The 22345-nt window shown below is 33.6% G+C and overlaps 2 protein-coding genes across 3 annotated transcripts; both read right to left on the minus strand.

Moving 5' to 3' along the window:
- Positions 1 to 1803: 1803 nt before the first annotated feature.
- Positions 1804 to 7315, minus strand: LOC132758956 (uncharacterized). Its single transcript, XM_060750663.1, has 3 exons — positions 7011 to 7315; positions 6068 to 6225; positions 1804 to 5312 (listed from the first exon to the last, which is right to left on the minus strand). The coding sequence occupies exons 2-3, from the start codon at positions 6209 to 6211 to the stop codon at positions 2340 to 2342; spliced, it is 3117 nt and encodes a 1038-aa protein (XP_060606646.1). The 5' UTR covers positions 6212 to 6225; positions 7011 to 7315; the 3' UTR covers positions 1804 to 2339.
- Positions 7316 to 10066: 2751 nt separating this feature from the next.
- LOC132758957 (transmembrane protein 272-like) lies at positions 10067 to 21171 on the minus strand. 2 transcript variants are annotated; one of them, XM_060750664.1, is made up of 6 exons: positions 20954 to 21171; positions 14580 to 14595; positions 13900 to 14013; positions 13544 to 13603; positions 12685 to 12891; positions 10067 to 11894 (listed from the first exon to the last, which is right to left on the minus strand). In XM_060750664.1, the coding sequence occupies exons 1-6, from the start codon at positions 20978 to 20980 to the stop codon at positions 11677 to 11679; spliced, it is 642 nt and encodes a 213-aa protein (XP_060606647.1). In that variant the 5' UTR covers positions 20981 to 21171; the 3' UTR covers positions 10067 to 11676. The 2 variants fall into 2 exon arrangements, with proteins under 2 accessions (XP_060606647.1, XP_060606648.1); XM_060750665.1 differs by lacking the exon at positions 20954 to 21171 and adding an exon at positions 16862 to 17069 and having other exon boundaries at positions 10069 to 11894.
- Positions 21172 to 22345: the final 1174 nt, after the last annotated feature.

A 22345-nucleotide genomic window follows, 5' to 3' on the forward strand; every position in this document is an offset into this window, starting at 1 on the left:
AAAGGGACTCCACTGGATTTTTTTTTACATGATGTGCCTTAAAATAATTTTGCTAGGTTATATAAATGTTCCATTTGATGTAGGTCTAGACCAATAACCAATACTAGTAACTTGTATGCAAAATTTCAGATCATTCACTCACTCTGTTTTTGCAGAATAATTCTAATACTAATTATTCTAATACATTGTAGTGGAAAACAACTCAAAAATTTAAAAGCGTTGCAACGTTTTTCTATGAAATTGGGCAAAAATAGCACAAACTTACGATTTTCAATTTACTTCCGAGTATATTCTTTAATTATCTTTTGCACGTCTTTCTGTTTCAAGTGCCCCAGCTAATCTTTGTAAGAAATTCTTATTTCATGTTTTAGGCGTTTGGACCTCAGTGGAGTTCCGATATTTAAATGTCACGTTTTCAAAATTTCGTTTCAGGATACGAAATTCAGTACAAAGTAATTAAGAGCTTCTTTATCTCGTCGGTGTATATAATTTATAATATTGGTATTAATTTAACTTACCCCCAAGCTATTGAAATCAATAGCCATTCAGTAGATATACACCGTATTGGTATTTATCTGATAAATTAGCTTTGTATATATTTCTGTCAACCAATCAAAAAATCACTTGCTCGATGAATCAGTGTCTAAATATAATGTTAGGGGAAATCTTGAAATTTCCTTTTGTACTGAAGCACAAATGAACAACCAATAATCGTCAATAAATGTTTTATTACGGTGTTCCGTTTGGGCCTGTGTTTTGGGCTAGATATTAAATAAATGGTGTTCTGTTTAGGCCATCAAAATGCTAGATATTAAGTAAATCTAGTGTCGCTCTTTTTATTTTGATAGATAATCATTCTCGCAGTTTAATTTTTCGCATGCTTAACTTTAATCTTTGCGAGAATCAAAACATGATCTCGCGAGTCTGTTTTAAACCGTCGCGAGAATTAACGTTAAATTTTCGCATGCCTATTTCAGAAAAAAGCTGCTTTTTTCCAGTAACGGTGGGCACAGCCAAAGTTCGGATAGTGTATCACACCAACTTTTCATGCTTCTTTTTTATTTGGCCCGTTAGGTGAGAACGAACCTCCGAAAAGAACTTACGTCATTAGGAGGTAAACATGTGATTGGCTGACGTCGTCAACGTCACAGGCGGGATTTGAACACACAGCAGCTAGTGAGAGGCACTTGTTTCACAAGTAAGCCGTACAATGTTAATCACTCGATCTTCGGGTCATAGTCTTATACTTTGCAATTTAATCTTTCCGACCGTTCCTTTAATGCCATGGAAATAATTATATGGAAAGACGTCAAGGCGTTCCGAATACAGAATTGAAAGTACAGGAGGTTGCTGTAAACAATCCATGGGGGGAAAAGGTGAGAGTTAAAAAACAAGATTTTATTTTACTTTAAGAAATAGTACAGCTATGCACACATAATAACAAATGACAAATTGCGATCGATATATTACTTATCCTATGGTATTCAGAAAATTGGAACACCAGGACGATATTAATAAGGTTGACGGAAAGAGACGAAAACTTGCGATTGATATCCAGGAAGCTTTTCGACAATTATATGCATCCGAAAACTGACGGAAAGGACCGAAAATTGCGATTGTTCCAGGAAGACATCGGATCGAAGAATTTTAAATAAGGGTTTGCAACTTTTCGAACCTTACCGTACGTCATGCTTTGGCGAGGGGGTCCGAATATCTAAAAAAAAAAAAAAAAAAAAAAAGGTGAGTAATAATAAACAAAGCTAATATTTTTACAACTATTTTGGTATAAATGATAAGTCAAAATGTTTTAATATTTTTATTTATGACGAACACTGGTACATGACTTTACAAAACGTAAACCGTTTACAAAAATACACAATAATGTAAACGAATAAATAAATTAAATGCCGTATTAAAAAGGGCAAGGCCACTCGATATAAGCCAATGCTCTACAAAAAGCTTTAAACAAAAGATATATGTCCGAAAAGCTATGAATACAAGATACATGTATTGTTGATGATGAACACTAAAGACTCGTGATGAACACTGCGTTATATGACTACATCAATGATAATCAATTTCATAGATGTACTGTATAACACTAAATATGGACAATAAACAGGTAATCAACAACAACATCATCATTAACAACATAATCCTCGTTCCCCTCAATGTCAAAAAAATACTGTTACCCTCATCTTTAATCCATAGGATTAACTAACATTTCTGAATAAATCATAACAAAAGCTTTCTTACTTTCGTAAATGATAGCTACTATTGCACATAAATGTGAAAAATAATGGACGGAATAATACTGCGAGGCTGTCTTTGAATGTAGTCTATGCGTCGGAACTTGAAGAAAAAATGGAACTTTCACTATTGATAGTGCCATTGCTAATTTTTCTTCTCAAATTACTGTTTAGATTCCTGTTCATCACATTTCCCCTGTTACTGCGCACGTTACTGCGCATGTTATTGCTATAACCTAAAGCGTTTGTAAATTTATTAGTCACGTTCGTCTCATTTGTTCCTATCGTAAATATATGTCTGTTTTGGTCAGCGTTGTCATTTTCCTTAGTCGCGCTTCCTGGTCGTGAATTTGAAGGTGAGCCTCTCTGCCCACCGGCTGCCTCCATGAGATCTTTTAAAACACGCTGGCCGTTTGTGATCGTTTCCTCGGTATTTTCTCTTTTGACTCTCTGTATTCCGCCTCTTTCTGTAGTACCTAGGTCAATGCCATTGAGCACATCCAGTAACTGATTACTTCTGTCAGTATTAGCGTTATTTTCTTTGTCATTAGAATTATTTGCAGCTTCTTTACTGCCAAATATGCTAAATATTCCCATCTTCTTATCTGTCCTTAACTGGTTTAAAATTAACTTTGGGTCTGCAGTTTGTTTTATAGAGGGACCACCTTTTTTGTTGGTTTCTGAATTATTATTTCCTGAGTCTTTATTTCTATGTACACGCGCTTTTTCAGAGGTGTCTTCAAGATGTGTAAAATTGGGACCGGCTTTGTCCCGATCTTGTTTGGCAGCGGTTGTATTTGTAGCCTCGCGGTCTCTAGCCTGTTGACGCAAATCATGAACAATTCTAAGGTCTTCATGCTGGTCAGGTCGCTTAAATGTAAAATTACCATCGCCTTTGCCATTGCCTTTAGGAGGTAACTCATATCGTAATTTTGACCAAAACATTTTATCATCAGGCGAGAGAACTACTTTCCCGGCAAGCCTTGATTTCCACGGTTCTTGTTGAAGTTTTTCTTGCCATGCTTTGGCTTTTAAATCAAACTCTTTGGAATTGTTTTTCCTCAAATTGCGTCTGTCACCTATCCTTTCTATCCATCTATTTTCATCTAATTTTGACTTCAGTAAATCACTACTGTTAAAAATGATATAAATAATTCTAGGGGCCTTATCAAGATTTTCGTCCCCTTCCATGTTAATAGAACTAGGTTCATTTTCATCTGCAACGCTGCTTTCATCACCTTCTAAATTTGTGTCGTTTTCAATATCTATACGACACGAATCGTTATCATTATTTTCGCCTTTTTGTTTATGTTCACTGTTCTTTTCATTCTTTCGAGCGGTCGCTTCTATAATTCGTCTTTCAGCGTCTTCTATCTCAAAGCAACGCCACTCGTTTTCAAATATCTTATCAGATAAAATGATTATCATTCTTTTTGATCTACCGATCCATTTTGGGATACCTACAGCTTCACTTCCTGGTTCCATAAATCTTGCTGGATTTAGGACAGAATAAACTGGCTTTTTGCGGTTAAGTTTCTTAAGAAAATATCTGACCCATCCAATAACGTCCTCGCACATATTGTCAAAGACAATATAGATGTCAACTTCTTTCTGATCGTCATTATCGGTTTCATACTTTTTTCCTGGCCGAATACGAAAAATCTTATGAAGAAGAACCCTTGTTTCATACGGGCAGCGTTTTGCGAAGACCAATCCTATCACAAGCAACGCCAACATTACCCCTAAGCAGACACAGATAATGATAATCAACTCATTTGTGCAGCCGAGAATTTTAAGACTGATGTCCGCTATTGTATGTGTCCCAGTTTTTGAATCACACGTAAGAGACATGTCACCTTCTTCACCATCTAATTGAATCCATTCAGCCAACCACATTGAGTCACAATCACATTCTAATGTATTTCCGGATAAAAGCACGGAGCTGTAGCTGAATTTCTTAATCTCTCGTGGTAGTGTGGAGATCCTATTGTTTCTAAAATCCAAACGTGAGGCTTTCATTACAGAAAGGACGTTTTCATCTAACCTATTTAGTTTGTTTCCTGCCATTGATATATTGTAAATGTTCGTAAGGTACGATGTGTTCTTTAACGTATCAATATTGTTGTTATCGAGAATTATTTCAAGTTTGGAACGACCGTGATTTGGAATGACATCCGGCATTTCAGTAAGCCCGGCGCCATTGCAATCAATAAAAAAGGTGTCGTTATGTGGCCGATCTTGACAAAAGCATCCCGTCGGACAACCGGAAGTGACGTTACAAACAAACTGATCGTAGTCCAGGTCGTGAAGAAAGTCTATTCCTGCAACAGCTGAAGGAGAGCCACACCTGTACCTGTATTGTTCCACTTTAGTGTAGCGGAAAATTCCACGGCGGACGATCTCAGTCATTTCGTAGAGTTGGCAATCACAAAAGAAGGGGTTATGTGTCACGTTGGCCTGGAACGTGAGAAACACGGTGAAAATAGCCTGCGAACTCATATCCGGTTCGTATTGTCGTAGTGTGTCCACCGTAATTGTTTCAAGTTTATTCCATTGGAGGTTTACCAATACTTCAAATGGATATTGAAGATCATATGTCCAGTTCATATAATTTGTAAGTCGCGAAATCTGGTTATGTTGTAAGAAGAACTCACGGTCCAGTCTTCTCTGATGTGACTGGTAGGTTGTGTAAGGCCACGGATCCAAATAGGTCAACGAGTTATTATTAAGATTGAAATATCTCAAGCCAATATTTTCCTGACCGACAATATGAGGGTCAACATAGCTGATGTTATTGTTGTTGAACCAAACGCTCCTCAAGTTGAAGAGGCTAATAAGACCACCGCCAAGTTGTGTGAGTGAGTTAAAAGAAACGTCAAGAGTTTCCAGTTTTTTAAGAGGGTAAAAAGTGCTATTGTCGAGCGAAGGTATGGCGTTGTTTGACAGATTCAGAGATAGCAGTTCATAGAAAATTGCAAAACTGTCCACATTTACACTCGTAATGGAGTTGTAAGAAAGGTCCAATGAAGTGATGTTTTCCACCATCCCTTTACAGTCATACGTCTAAAATAAAGATAAAAAATATCTAATAAGAGGATTTGAAATTCATTTGTTTGTTACAAAGTAAACTAAAATCGTTGATAAGTACATACTGCAAAGATAAAACTTAGTTCGATGGCTAGTTTTTAAAGGTTTTACGCCAAATGTATTCCAGGTTTGTATAATAAACAAACGTACATGGATATTTTACCCCAATACCGGTATGCACATGTTATTTGAAAAGAAGTGTTTTATTTAAAAACAATTTAATACATTTTTCTTCTTTAGAAAAGATAAAAAAAATGTTCAATGTTGTTTATGTATCGGTATGTTTTAAAGTTATGTTGAATGTAGAATAATTTGTCATGGAAGTAGCATAATGTAAACAAAGTGGTATTTTGACTATCATTATATATATTATAACTGTACTACATCCGATTTCAAATGCAAAAGATAGTTCAGGTATATGGGCAGTGCGGAACTGTCTGGAGGCTGGAACAGGACGCCAAAGAGAAACTGAAAAATTATCACTTTTGGGGCTTACTGGGCCTTTTAACGCATTTTTTTCAAAGGTTAATATTGACAAAAGATGAATAAAATTGATAAAAAATATTCCAAACACATTAAGTCATCTCACTGACCTTAAAACAAAACTACATTTACTTTCGCCATATGAACACAGTTGAGACTTAAACCGTGAACAGCCGCGTACCGCTCATCTGCTCATGCTTTTTTAAACATCAACTATTAAATATAACACAACAAAATATTAATCTTACTGTTTCAAAGGTGCTTGCATCAATGTTTGTAAGTCCAGCACCCGACAAGTTCACAAAGCCATTTATATTTGGACAAGCCAACTGAGCCATGGCCGGAGGTCCGAGAAGACACACAAAGAATACAAGTTGAAAGATTGCATCCATGTTTGATTATAGACCTGCAGAGAGAAAAAAACACGAAGTTTAGCAGTACATAATTATATTTCTAACATGCATGGTTTACTGATAAATACGCGCTTGTTTGGCTGATACGGAACAAGTCGGTCGACTTCAATATGTCTACGGAGAAAGCCGAGTTGTTATGATTGTGGTTGCCTTTAATTTTCGTAATTTTGGACTTGTTTTTCGAGATGTTCTGTGTATTTATATTTTGTTATGTCTTAGAATTCAAAATTTTATGAAATTGAATATACACATTGAGTCCAGTTATGGCTCATTCCTGCGGTATATCATACATAACTACGTAGATAGATAGATGGATGGATGGATGGATGGATGGATGGATGGATGGATGGATCGATGGATGGATGGATGGATGGATGGATGGATGGATCGATGGATGGATGGATGGATCGATGGATGGATGCATGGATGCATGCATGGATACATGCATGGATGGATGGATGAATGCATTGTTGCATGCATGGATGCATGCATACATGCATACAAACATACATACATACATACATACATACAATTATAAATTTCTTTAGTGTAAATACTTTTTACTGAAAAGATATCTAAGAGTTAGCGAAGAGAAGAAGGTTGAAATCAAGTTAATATATCCTGGAACGTATATAACAATGATACATGCACATGCAAGCATCTTAAACTTCTGAGTTCCCATTCATTTCTGCATTTCTTTTTATATTAAAATATTACATTGAATTTATAAATGTAAAAAACCTGATTTAACTTTAAAGAGAAATAATAATTGAAATACCTTGCTTCAATAGTTACTCTCCATGTATTTTTTCTCACAGTGTTGATAACTTTATTATATATTGTCCGTTACCATATTGCAAGTTATCAATTGTACTATAAAAGTTTAAATTTAAGAGCTTTTGAATGAGATGGAAAAAATGCCATTCCGCACCTGGCCAATCGTCTGTGACAAGGAAGTTCGGTTTGATTGGATGAAAATAAAAGCCGCTTTGATAAAGAAATAGATCGATAGTTCAATATCTATTTTTACACACTTTGGAAAAGTTTGGGATAAAATTTTGATTTACAATGCGTCTATATATAGTCATTACTTATCATAATTCGATTTTGTTGACGAGGCCAAAATAAAAAAAATTTCGGCTTCAGTCTCGTGGGAATGGGCTGGCAATATGTTGTATGTTTCTAATTTATCGTCATTTCATTCGTTTAATCTATATCTTATTTCATAACTACAACAATCATTTGAAGTATCGGGACATTATAATAATAAAAAAAATAATAATAATAATAATAATATAATAATAATAATAATAATAATAATAATAATAATACTAGTAATAATAATACAATAATAATAATAATAATAATGCTGATGATGTTGATGATGATGATGATGATGATGAAACAACAGCAGCAACAACAACAACAACAACAACAAAATAATAATAATAATGAAAAAATAAAAAGAACACGTGCAAACCGAGCGGCCTGGTATGAAACTCAAATTTGTTGGCCCTACTTCATAGTACCACATGTAGTATCATACATGCGTATACAGTATGAGTTAATTACCTCTTTTGTGTTATTCAGGACTCAATCGGTTCAATTAATACAATGGCCATTACCCGTCGTATACTTACTTCTTAAAATTGATTTAAAAAACGAAACAAACAAAAAATTAAAAATACAAGTAATATAATAATACAGAACGTAAAGTATTGTAGTGGAATAAATGACCGATATATTTTTATCACAAACAGCCTTGTAATGGATTTGTCTAATATTTACTTTGGTTTAAACATATTTGTTCCCAAAATTATATATTATGTACATTCAAATAAACAACAAACAAAATAGTATTACATAATTGAAAACGAATGAGAACGAAATACGTGTCTTATATATAGAATTATTATCCTTTGCCAAACTACATATATATGATTTATCTTAAATAAATTGATATTAAGAATATATTAGACAAGGAAATAAATATCATATAAAAAACTTTTATAAAGAAGATTTACATTTTTTTCCCGCAGATATCTGATAAAAAATATACATATAAAAGAAGAAAACGAATTAGTGGGAAAACGTAGAGAACATAGAGAAGAAAGAGGAAAAGAGAAGATTGTGGTTTCTAGTTTTAGTCTAAATCAAATTGTGACTTGAATAAATAATTGATTATCTTTTATTTAATAAATTAATTAATCAATAAATAAATACACTTACATCAGATGTTTTAAATTTCGGCATTTCATTGAATTACATTTCAAGATGATCTTGAAATGTAATTCAATGAAATGCCGAAATTTAAAACAAAGTATTCAAGGGAACAAACCACAAAATATGCTCCATTTAGTTAAACACAGTTTTCTCCCTTGTTAAAATATGCACCAGTGTATGAGAACATTAATATGGTTCAAAGTCCGGTGGTGGTGATGGTGGTGTTGATAGTTTTTTACTCCGGATCACGGCAGTAAGCCGCATCAAAGTTCAAAGTCCGTTAACAGGTCACACTTATTATACACTGAGAAAGATCTAACTCTCCAGTCCATTGTAACCCGTCCGGTGAATAGCGGGGACTTTTTGGACTTTCGACTGTAAATTTTTCGTCCATCGGAAACAGTAAGGTGGTAAAATACTCGCTTAATACCCCGCACAGATAAACGAACACAAAATCAATCCCGCTGCCAAACATGGCAGTTTGTAAAAAATCCTTTTATTTTCCTTGATATTCCTTAGACTGTTCCGAGGATAGGCGCCGTTGTTACAATTTGAAATGAGCTGCGTCACGGCAAAACCAACATAATGGGTTTTATGTTGGTTTTGTCGTGACGCGGCTCAAATTACGTTAGAGTTTTGTTTACGAAAAAAATAACATTAACTGTCGACGATTTATGTGAAGTAGTATAGTCGCTGGGAAGTAAGGAGGAGAGTATTTGGAACTAATTCAGATATCAAAAAAGCTTCTTTTTTTTTTAATTTTTTTATTGTTTTTATTATTGTTTTCTATTATTATTAATTTTTTTTGGGTGGACCGGTTTTAATCATTTTCCATACATCGATTAACTTTTTACACAAGAACCATGGTAGTGGTAAAGTCGCATTCTTTAAAGAACCTGTATGTTGTGATCAAAATGGTTTACCATACTATTTAAAGTGAAATTATATATATGTACATAATTTTGCAAATAAAACAATTTTCAAACGTCGAATAATATGTTAAATATGTACTGCAAATATTTGTGCATATTATATGTAATCAGGAAAATATATGCATTCATTTCTTATTGTAAATTTTGACTTAAACTTTATAGAAAATACATTTTTATTACCTCCCTTTATTTACATGAAATGTTAAATTCTGTAATATCTTTGTAAATAATGCTTTTCGGAACCTACAATATCGATAAATCTTAATTTGAGCACCATAATTATTATTTAAAACCATAAAAAAATTGTGTTACAGGATCTTTGAAAAGATGACAAGCTGATACCGAATCTGTTGATAGTTGTCACGGAGGTAGGCTGATTTACGCCCGTGCATAGGAAAATACAAACATAAGACTAATCTTTTTGTCCGCATTAATTGTGGCAAAGACGCGAAAAACGCGTCGTGGCGTAAATGAGCCATTTTTTCGGAGGTCCTCTGAGAAGATATTCGTCTAAAATGTTATATTTTGTTAGCATTTAATGTCATATAACAACCAATGAAATCAGTTCAAATCTGAAAATGTTAACAATCTTAACCGCATTTTTTTTCTTATTACTTAGAAGTTCACCTAGGGTTTAATATAATTATCATGATGTATTTTGCCATCACTGCGCATGCGCGAATTATTGATGCAAACGCATGCGCGCCAACTGGGTCATAAAAGGGAATTGAAATGATTAAAATAAAACAATGGTAATTAGAAACTAAACTTGTATTTACCCTTTGATTATAAATATAATTAATATTATGCAAAAAGAATGAAAAATACAACTAAATAAGACAAAAACTTATAATTTATACAGAAAAAAGACATACTTTAAGCAGAGACATATACTAATGGCATATAGTATCAACAGAAATCTAAACAAATATTGTAAACATGTCTTCGAAATTGGAAAACAATTCACAAAACAGACAGACACACACACACGTACAAAAACTGTTGCAAAATTAATTACTACCCTTAATTAACGGGCCTACTTTAACCAATATGATTGTTCAAACGCGAATATGCCAAATCTAAATTAGAATACACATTATCTATTTACAACAGTTCCTTGTTTTTTTTATTTACAACAATATACATGTATTCACATTTAAGCTGCCTTAATGACAAAACTATATACATGTAGATTGTGGCACATTGAAATATATTTGATATTGTGTCCAAAAGAAGTATGTTTAAATTCGGAGCAGAATCGAACTATAGAGATATATATGTACTTTCGATTTCTATACATTACCTTTACTGTATAATTGAAATATAAAAAAGAAGAGAGAAATAACTCTCCGGTCTTTTCGGTCAAGAATTCTGAATGGAATACTCAAGGGCATCAATATAACCCGATCTTATAACATTTTTGACAAAACAATTAAAAAAATCCCAAAAGACACAGCAGTATAAGGCATTTCAACATATGTAAGACAATATTCTTAAAACCAATATTATGAGTATTATGTATACTTGTAACGCAAAAAGGCATAGAGGTAGAATTTCACTATAAAACAGATATTTTCAAGGTTTACACCTGCATAAGATTACTTTATCGTGACTTATGTACTTAAAAAATAAGAAAATTCGTGAAACTTAAAATAATTTTTTTTTTGAGACATGTGAAAAATTTAAGGAATCATGAAAAATCATGAGACTAAACAAAGAAGAAAAATTTAGGAATAAAATACATGATGGACAAAAACACCTTCATCGGTATTTCAAATACCAGTAATTGAATAAGGGATATGCACTGCTTTGAATTCTAAAGAACAAAGTCAAGCTTTTAAAAAATAAGTATAATATGTATCAGATTTTACAAATCTGACAGCAGGCTGGCCTGGCTCTAAACTGTTTGCAATACATCTAAAACTTAATATATGCGTACAGATGAGTATAGAAGATTTTTTTCTTTACATATTCTATCATTCTTAACATTTTCAATGAGTCTTTGTTTATTTTTGTTACTTTTTACTCTTTGAAAATAAAGGCAAATAGCAATAAATACAAGAAGATCCATGTCAATAAATTTCTTAATATCTAACGTGATTAAAAGTTCTTCTGATTATGTAAATAGCTATTTTTGAATTTGTGTATTTATTAGCTCGAGACATTTACTATTCATTATGACTTTAAGCTTAACTGAAAACAAAATTTGATATGTATATATATATAATGAAAGTTCTTGTAGAACTAAATCCTTTTCAGACACTGCGCAAGTCCAATTCATAGCTTATTTTATTGTTGGTCGAAATTGTTTCCCTGAGCGGCACCTTTGGCAGCACAACAACAGCAGACGAGAACCCCGCAGCAGACGAGACAGAGAACGACGCCCAAGATGATGTATGTTGACGTCACTATCCAAAAGGCAAACCAATATAGAGTTGGGTCGCAGTAATTGTCCGCGGAAGAATCCTTTGACCATTCATTGTGTGTTCTATATACCCACACATTCCCTGCAATGAAATAAAATTATTCTTTTTTGTGCCACAATTGATTTCTTTATTCAATTATTTATTAAATTATTCTATCATTCATAAGGACCTTTCAAATATAATGGCCTGGAAAAGGGCAGGATGACGAAATTATGATGTCTAAATTTGTCTCATGACTTCGCAAACTCCTCACAGTGATAACCTCCCTTACCTCTCTCTGTACTGATAAGGGGAGATCACTGCGTAGGTTTCGAGATTGATGACTTCGCTCAAGCGTTCGGATAATCGACAGCCATGCATGATGGCTTGTAAAACGCCGTTTTGAAATCAATTTGGAAGACCCCGCATCCATTTATTTACATAAATTCAAAAGGCGTTAACATATTTTAAACAATAAAAAGGGTATGAAGTTCATGCCATGCCATGTGTTTGTTAAAGTCCTTACGTAATTTACCGGATTCCCTTTCAATTCTTGTTAGGCCTTCTCTAGTATTTTTTTCGGCGAGAATAAAGTTAAGATAATACTAATTATCAGTTGCAGAAAAGCAATTAGTATCAGGGTTGTTCTATGAAGATTTATCAAAAAACATCCGTAAATATTTTATAGGTCAACAATCAATGTTTACATCGTTATTACTTACTGTACTGATAAGATGACCTATTGCTTCCGGTCATTTATACAAGTAAACATGGTAATTTGATTTTAATTGACAAGAAAAGTGACAAAACATGCCGTTTTTAATTGATCGATTATCATTTTTATAGACAGACTAATCGGTCAAAACTCAAGAACATGTTCTCGATTACCTACCGGCAATAAACCAAGCAAGCAGGAAGCAGCCGACAATGCCATCAACAGGATTCGGCTTAGTATTCTTTTCATCGCTGTCTTCTTCATCTCTGTTTTTACATCTTTGTCCGATGGAGAGGAGGTTTTTCAAAATCCCGAAAGAACCGCCAACAATGAGATAGATCGGAATCATGCGCTCAGCCGGACAATCGTTTAGATGGATTGCGCCTGTGTTAAAAAGAAATGAAAAGAAACATAACAAGTATAGTCTTTGCTTTTTCTTCTTCAGCAGTGAACACATAAAGTGAGAGAGATAGGTGAAAACTACAGACTGTTTGATTGAGTCTGTTTATGACCACGCTATTATTAAACGTGTTTTGTAATGTTAATGATTGTGCAACGTGAACAGAAAACAAAACGGAAATTGCCAAAGTACCGAAACAATGTAGAGACAATGTAGAGAGGAACTAACATGTTAAATTAGCTATGTTTCTTATGTTAATATATCATTTCACAGAATACAGCTTTAAATTTATGCATTTTTGATTATGGTAAGCACATGGACATGGAAAGAGTCTGTGTACGTTCTTGTGCTGAATGAATTTTACAAAAGCGTGATCGGTTTCAATTTTCACAAAAGTTTCAATTTTTACAAAAGAAATGCCGAATACCCTAGAACTGTCTTCATTAATATAATGTGATCCTTCAGCATTATTGGTTGAAAGGCTTAATTTAGTGATGAATATTGAGTACTGCTTCAGTCAGTACCTAGTGGCTTGAAATATGATAAGCTTTTCATGACCAAAATAAAGAATATCTGCAATTTTCTTTTTATCATTTTTTGATGATGTTTATGTCAGAATTTTATATCAGTACTTACCCATAACAATCATAGCTATTGGAATGGCTAGAAACACGCCCATTGCGATGGTGCAACCAACTGAAAAAATAAAGGTTTTATTGTAGAAAATAAAGTAATGTCATTTATTAAAGAAAATATTTTATTTAAAAATAACTTTTAGATACAGCATTTTAATTCTGAATTTACCGATAAACATCAACACTTTGTCTTTTGGGCTAAATCACACATGCACAATAATACGAAAACACGCATACACGCAAGATGGCGGCACACGCGCGGGTAAGCAATCCACGCACGCACGGACCAACGCTCATTCACTCTTACATTTACACATGAATTATATCTTAAACAAAAAATGCAGACATCATACTTACTAGAACCACATAAAATGAAGCAGAACTTCTTCCCAAAGTCAATATTTCCATCGGACTGATCTTTTGCCGTCTGTATTTTTTTAAACACGGATTCTTCATAAGATGGCGGTGGCCCTGAAAACGAAACATAAATGAGCCTCGTCATGACAAAACCAACATAGTGCGTTTGCGACCAGCATGGATCCAGACCAGCATGCGCATCTGCGCAGTCTGATCAGTGTCCATGCTGTTCGCTATCAGTTTCTCTACTTGTAATAGGGTTGGTAAGCGAACAGCATGGATCCTGATCAGACTGGTCTCTGGTCGCAAACGAACTATGTTGGTTTTGTCGTGACGCGGTTCAAATTATTTTGAGCTTTAAAACATAACACAACTTCTTAAACACAGAGCTACTTAAAAGATAAACGATAAAGTATCAGTTGTAATATCGGATCATGTATCTCACACTTAACAACTTCCATGTAAAATTCTTTCGTGCCTGATATATACTAAACAAATCAACGTCATTACTTCATTGTATTACAGACTTTCCATTATAGACCAATTCACTTTAATTCTTAATGGTATAGTTAACAGGAAACAAGCTTTCTGCAACAACTTGAAAAGGGGGATAAGCCATTGCGAGAATGTTGACATATTGTATTTCTTAGTTTATATAAAGAAAGAAAGAGTTCTCTCACCTGACTTCTGCGCTTCCTGAAAAAATAATAAAAGAAAATGTTAAACAGATAAATGCTTTAAATATAGTATTAAAAATTATCTTGATTTTTGAAATTATCTCCTGGAGCATTGGATTTCACCAGCCCAGACCAGACCAGTCCAGTCAAGACCAAGGCAGAAGAAACGGAAGCGCCGCGTGAACGTATATGAGACTATATGTATACAAAATCCTGCTAATCTAAGAGCGCCGAATAAATGTTACAGATCAAGGTATTCTTGCCACTTTGAAAATGATTTCAACCTTCCGGTCATTTGCGTCAAAGGACTTTTGGCTACATATAAAATATTTTAAATGATATTTTATTGTATTCAAAGTATTCAATTGTAAAATGAAGCTATTCCCGTCAATCGGAACGTCCTCTGCTGTTATCTATAATACTCTGTATGTCCTTATCCGAAGACTGACGGAAAGGGCCGTAAAGTTGCGATTGCAATTCCTGTAACTTACTCGCGAATGTCATCAATCGCAACTTTTCGGCCCTTTCCGTCATTCTTCGGATATTGTAAAAGATAATAGCCGAAGAATGTCATTTATACAATCGCAACTTCTCGTCCATATCCGTCAATCTTCGGATTTATGGATTCCGATCAGCTGCTTTGGTGTTCCGATCAGGAAAACCTCGCCATGTTACTAAATATAAGCTGAAAGAGTTGCTATCATATATACAAAGGGAGGTAAGTGATTGACAATCAAAAGAAGAAAAAAGTCTTTGTAATGGTTCTGTCGTTAATTTAGGTATTTTAAACTTATTTACATCGATAAATAGGCCCTTCCTTTGTATACGCTTGTCGCGAAAAAAGCTAGGATTTAAAATCATTAATTTTTTTCAGTGGGACGTAACACGAGCAGACACGACACTATCGCTGACTATATCAATTAGTGTTTGCAAAGCATTGAAATACTACGCGCAAAACCCTGTTCAAAAAGAAAACTGAAAGATGATCTTTTTGTAAAAAGTCGCACCCTTCATTTTCATTATTGTATTTTGAATTATTAAGATATTCCGGCCATAGATACAATGAATGAATTCGGTCAATTTCGTCAACTTACTTATTTTTTTTTTATGCAATAAGCGTTAAGTCACGTCTTAAATGTTTTGCAACCGCATATTTTGCCAATTTCAATTATAACATTTTAATATTTAAAATGAAAGTTATTAATACACTATTGGACACTCTAGCTTTGATGACAAAACATTGGTTCGGAAGGCTCCTGATCATGTAATATAAAATATTGTCCGATCGTTGATATCTAAAATAAATATTTAAATTATTATAAATGGAGTACTAGTATTCAAACTTGAAGGTCAGCAATATAGAGTAACGCCAGAGGGGACATGTAAGCTGTACATTCATATAGTTTAAGTCAATTTTAATGATAATCTAGCCCCACCCACAGCTAACACATGCTAGAACGGAGAAAAAAAAATAGCACCACATAAAATACTTCATACATGTATATATAAAGATATGCGCGATTCTAGAGGGTGGCGTGTATGCGGAACCCCTCTGAGATTTGGATTTAAGCCTACTTTTTTAGCAAAAATCACGCAAAAACTTGCACAATCAACATTTTATTTTTGGGGGGCATGACCACCTCTGGAAAATTAGAAGAACGTCAACCCCCCTTTTGAATATGCATTACCGCTTCGAAATTTTGCGACCCCCCTCAGGTAAAAAAAATCATGGAATCCACGCCTGAAAACAGATGTTTCTTATAAATTTCAAGTCTATGGAAAAAATAGAACTATTTTCGCATTCAAACACCCTAGTTTATACACACACTTTATTTAAAAATCTATACAAGGTCATTTTACTGAGACTATATAATAAGGTTTTCTAATACTGCAATATTTAAAAGTCAGCTATTGTTTTAGCCAGTATCGTTCTATCCCCTGTAATATATTTATTATATGAGCCGCGTCACGACAAAACCAACATAATGGGTTTGCGACCAGCATGGATCCAGATCAGCCTGCGCATCCGTGCAGTCTGATCAGGATTCATGCTGTTCGCTATCAGTTTCACTATTTGTTATAGGGTTTGTAAGCGAACAGCATGGATCCTGATCAGACTGCGCGGATGCGCAGGCTGGTCTGGATACATGCCGGTCGCAAACCCATTATGTTGGTTTTGTCATGACGCGGCTCATATATATATAATTCTATCATTTAAATGCTTCACTTTACTGAACTGCTGATGTTTGATACTAGTATATATAAAAGTGCAAAAAAATTATTACCATATCCTTAAATTCCATGATTAATGCAAAGTGCAAATATCCTCAGAAAAACACACACCAAAAAGCAAAGATGGTTCGGATGCAACAGAATTTTAACTAATTGACTTAATAAAGTGTATTCTTTTCGTAAATCCCAGTTAAGCTACTGTGTGAAAAGTAATAAAGACTTAATGTTCTGTCAGCGCTTATATTTGACCACTCCCACGCGTCACGCTCTAGTTATTCTATCGAATATTTTCTTCCTTTTTAAAAGTTCATTGTGTATCTGTTAGCAAAATATTTATAGTATGTCCATTTTTGTTAATTCAACGTATGAATTAAAGTTATAGCGTATAATTTGGATTTGTGCAACGAAGTGTAATGGCCACCAAATTCTGTGCGGAATGCTGTCTGTGTTTTAATCCATTTAAACATTTGACAGTATATATAACAAGTTTGTACTGTCAGACGGAAAAAATGCACACCGTAACTTTTGACTATCCGTATTTTTATGCGACAATAACGGTTATTTTTTATGAATAATATTTTTGAAGTTGTAGTAGTAGTAGTAGCAGCAGCAGCAGCAGCAACAACTTCAACCATAAAACCCCACAAAGCAGCAGCAGCAACAACAACAACTTCAACAATTAAACCATTATGATTGATTTTTTTTCTCGCAAGCAACAGATGATGGGAAATCAATATATATCTTTGCACATTTCCCCTGTCCGTAAATAGGTATAATCAATGTACACGTAAATGATTTATATCCATAGCTAATTATTAAACAAGTTTCAACTTTCAATACTAGAAAATCGACAAAAGTTTGCTTAAGGCCACTAACAATATCACCTAGGCATTTGTTAAGTATGTTGCTTTTCATGACCTTTGTCTGCTGCTTCCTATTGTCTGATCTCCCCGGCTGTTATGCTTGAAGTATACGGAGAAAACCCGATGTATTACGGGAAAAGCCGATGTTTTACGATTGTGCTTTTTATAACACCTTGGCCTTATTAAATATGCATATTAAATGTAATATTTAATGTGATATTTAACTTTCTGATGTCATCTTAATTTAATAAACTATAACATTAAACAACAACGACAACAGCAAACATCATTATCATCATCATCATAATAATCATCATCACCATTATCATCATCATCATCATAATAATAATCATCATCATTATCATCATCATTATTATCATATTAATCATCATCATCATCATCATTATTATCATTATCATCATCATCATCATCATTATCTTTATTATCATCATCATAAGCATCATCATCATCATCAGCAGCAGCAGTAGTAAATCATCATCATCATCAGCAGCAGCAGCAGCAACAGCAGCAGCAGCAGCAGCAGCAGCAGCAGCAGCAGCAGCAGTAAATACCCGCTGTAATTATTATTCTTTCCGATGATTACGGCGGCTTTAGCTTGAAGTTGTTGATGTAATAAAAGATCATGATATTTTAATTATATAATATGAAGAAGACGTGCGATCATTCATTTGATCCTCTAAGAAGTGGGTATAGAAGGCAGCTATGGCGTTCCAGAATAAGCTATGGCGTTCCATATATTCACCTATAGAATTCATTTGTAGATGATATCAAATTACTATGATGATTATTTAAAGTACCTGTCCCGGTTATAGGTATGAATGAAATAAATGAAAAAAAAACTCCTAACTTATAACACCTTGTATATGCTAACTTGCATGTTAGTTATTCAAAACTTTATATTTTGTGCTGTATAAGACAGTTTTAATATCGCGTCTTTTAGAAAATTTGGGGCGTCCGTGGCCGAGTGGATAAGGTCGTTGACTTTAAACTACTTGCCCCTCACCGCTGTGGGTTCGTATCCGACAGGGACTTCTTTAATGTGAGGAAGCTATCCAGCTAGTTCACGGAACGTCGGAGGTTCTATTCAGGTGCCCTGAGGCCTTTTTGCCCTTTCTACAGCGTTAATCCTGGAAACTCGCCATAAAACCTATACCGTGTTGGTGCGAAGAAAAAATTAAAATCTGCAAGACGCTTGCTTTAACGGTGATTCCTACTTAATAATCTTATACGTATTTGAAATATGTCAAGGAGGGAGGTAAAAATCAATAGGCACATTTCTGTCATTAATGGAAATGTATTATCATACTAGTAGGTGACATTTTACTGTAAACTTGCTATATTCTGATCCCACATATTCGATGTTTATTCTGTCACCGCATTTCTTGTTTTTTAATGTTTGATTGTTAAATACCGGTCAACATTTACTTAATCCGCATTTTTGTTAAATAAATAAATAAATAAATAAATAAATAAATAAATAAATTAAATAAATAAATAAATAAATAAAATGATTCATTTTTCTCGAGATGGTTATTCTTTTAGTCAAAAAAATTCGTCAAGTATAATGATTAAATTTAAGATACGGGTTTTTGAAGAATAACAATTTTAATTTAGGACCGATAGCTGCTATCCAATTGCATATTATATTCTTGCCCATATAGGTTCGTCTTTGCGGCGAGTATGAATAACGCAGGAATCATCACCAACATTATTGAGACGTTGCGGGTTCGATTCGTCGCTCATCCACTTTCTATAAAAATGGTCTTCTTAAAAACCGACAAGGTCCTATGCATCGGTGTTGTACACCGGGCACGTAAATAAATCAGACTCGCCTTTGGAACGGGGAAATCACTGTATTTACGCATTGTCTCCGGAATATAAAACAGCTACATGCAACTGTTTTAGATACATTGCAGATATGGAAAGTCAACATGAATAAAAAAAAAACAACAACATTATTCATTTAAGATGAAAGTTAAAAAATTGGCTGGTAAAAATGGTACAGTACTGCTTAAAGAGACATTATTTGAAGGGATAGAAAAACAGTAAACAAAATAGAAAAACAAATGTAATGTTACGGAAATCATCTCTATGACAATAGTTACCTGAGATAGTAATGAAACAAAACTGTGTCATTGACCTTTTGAATAAAAATAATTCCGCAAGAGAATTGTGCCATGGACAAGATATTTTTTCCGATACTTTCTACGATATTTGCAAAGTAAACAAAATCATGTTAAGAGACGTTCACTCATCAATTCCATTATTTTTTAAAAGTATCTACATATGAAAAGCCGTTCACGAGCGGGAACTGCGTAATTGATGAAAAGAGAATATTTTTGTTATCAAGATGAAGATGTATGATTTGATTCTTTTGTACATATTGATAAACTTGTAGATGAGTTAAAAGTGATTTGTTCGTTTTCTGAATGTACCAGGCATTTTGTAACCCTTGCCAAACTGACTTCCCTTCTCGGGAGAAAAATAGGGACTTGGCTGCGAGTAACATCAGACGATAAAATCCCTTTATACGGTTTAAAGGCACATTATACCACAGAAATGAATACGTTTTCCTTCTTTAGACTAGAAAGAGCAAAAATGAGTTTTATAATGATTAAAAAATGGTTTTAGAGCCTCTTAGATGTTTCTTACCTGAAATTAGTACCGCTGAATGTAAAATGATTTGTCATAAAAGCAGCAAAATGTAAACAAAATTCCATACAAAATACTATTTCGCTATAACTACTAATTGCTAACACGCAACAAATGCAAAAGAAGACTTTAGGTAATTGGCCAGTGGGTAAATTTTTTTAAAACTACAATAAAGTATATTAAAACATTTCTGAGGTATACTGGGACTTTAATAAGGAATGCTTACATGCCATGTGACTATGGTATTGATACACGATAATTATTTCGCGCTCAATGTAGTTCAACATATTTTTAATAAATTTTCTTTTGTATAATCTAATCATGTTAAAATGAAAATGATGTTAATTTTTCTTGCGTTGCAGAACTTGAAATAACGTACGATTTATTATTTTAATGCTTCGTAATGAACCACTTAAGCGTATAATTATGAGCGTTCGCGCTCAAAATTTATATATTTTACCAGATATCTATGTGACTTTAAACCGGTATATATAACGCCGCGTAGTAATGGCTTAACAATCTATAAATAGAATGTCACACAACAGTTACCCGGACGAAAGTTTAAGCAAAATACAAAATGATATCTGAAAAAGTAAGATAAAAACTTACCACATCAGTTCCTGTATTCTTTTCCATTTTTCTTGATTTAATATTTATTTATATATAGTAATTCTTCGTTGAAATAAGTTCCTTTGTCTTTCAGATAACTTTCTCCAATGCACAAATTTTCAATAGTTTGTTGACTTTATATTGCATTTAACACACCCGTTATTAAAGGCAATTAAATATTTTAAATCTCATATTAAATTTTATTCAAGAATGGTCAAAGGTCATCGAACCATTTTCCATATTCCGCGCTCCGGTTGTTTTTCTCCGGTTGCGTCCCAATAAATTTGCACGCTCCAGTTATTATCTAATATCTATGACGGCCGAGAAAACTATTTATAACCATAAACTTGTCTAAATATAGATTTTTGATACAACGCTTATATCGTTTATAAAACCAATATTATTAGCTCAATAAGTTTTCTTTATATTTTAAATTGCTTATTAATATGGTGTTCTGGAGTTTTATAATTATCATGATTATTATTATAAATATTATAAAAATAAGGGGAAGTAACTAAGTATGTAAATTCATTAGAAATTAAAACAAGGACGCGCACTGAGAAACTGGGACTCGGGGGTTAAAATTTAGAACAATTTGCCGATACCGATTCCGGGAGCTTAACGGAAATTACCGAAAGGTATCGGATATATAGATTTGAATGTGCATGCGTATTTAACATTTGAAGCTTGATTAAAGTTGTTTATTTAATTATTTCAAAATGTGATTATGTAAAGCAGACATAAACATGTATGTCATTTAAAAGGTAAAATTAATACGCTTTGTCTTGGCGGCTTATTAGCTCTGTAAATTTCGTAATGTGAAAAGTTTGTATCGGTTTAAATACAAAAAGGATAGTCTCATTAGCAGCGGAGGATGTGTCCATTTTGATAAAAAAAAAATACAATCGCATTGCTTGTTTAACCAAAAAGATCGCAATATGGATTAAAAACATAAAATCGTCATAACGAAGAAAATATTCAACAATTGTGCTATTTAAAGCTTAAAGGCACAGTACTGCTCAGAAATGAATACATTTTTCTATCTTTAAAAATGGCAAACATGAATTTAGTTATGTTAAGATAACAGTTTTAGAGAATGTTATGCTTGTTCTCACTTGACGAAATTAGGGGACATGTAAATTTGTATTAAAGATCAAATGTAAAAAATTGTTATTTTCTGTATGTGAATTTTGCAGTTAAAGTGGCTAACAAAAAGGGGTTACATTAATAGGGAAAACAATGATCTCCCGTTATGCTCAGCGGGGAAACAATCTAGCAGAGCATTCCAAAAAAAAGTGTAGAAAGCTTTTCGTTTTCTCGCTGGGTAAGCAAACTCAGATACAAATATAGTTAAAATCTCTGCTGGTATGCCAGCTGGCTGCATCTGGGGGA

Source organism: Ruditapes philippinarum, unplaced genomic scaffold, assembly GCF_026571515.1.
Source record: "Ruditapes philippinarum isolate M1 unplaced genomic scaffold, ASM2657151v2 ctg3922_1_1_1_1, whole genome shotgun sequence".
Classification (NCBI taxonomy): Eukaryota; Metazoa; Mollusca; class Bivalvia; order Venerida; family Veneridae; genus Ruditapes; species Ruditapes philippinarum.

Bases quoted from the DNA above. Each gene is read 5' to 3' on its own strand.
- LOC132758957 (XM_060750664.1), bottom strand. From the start codon at position 20,980: ATGGAAAAGAATACAGGAACTGATGTG. The intron at 12,892-13,543 runs GTAAGTACTGAT...TTTTTAACACAG, and splicing joins AATAGCTATGATTGTTATGG to GCGCAATCCATCTAAACGAT. The intron at 11,895-12,684 runs GTAGGTAATCGA...ATTTCATTGCAG, and splicing joins GCTTGCTTGGTTTATTGCCG to GGAATGTGTGGGTATATAGA.
- LOC132758956 (XM_060750663.1), bottom strand. From the start codon at position 6,211: ATGGATGCAATCTTTCAACTTGTATTCTTTGTGTGTCTTCTCGGACCT. The intron at 5,313-6,067 runs GTAAGATTAATA...TCTTTATTTTAG, and splicing joins ATGCAAGCACCTTTGAAACA to ACGTATGACTGTAAAGGGAT.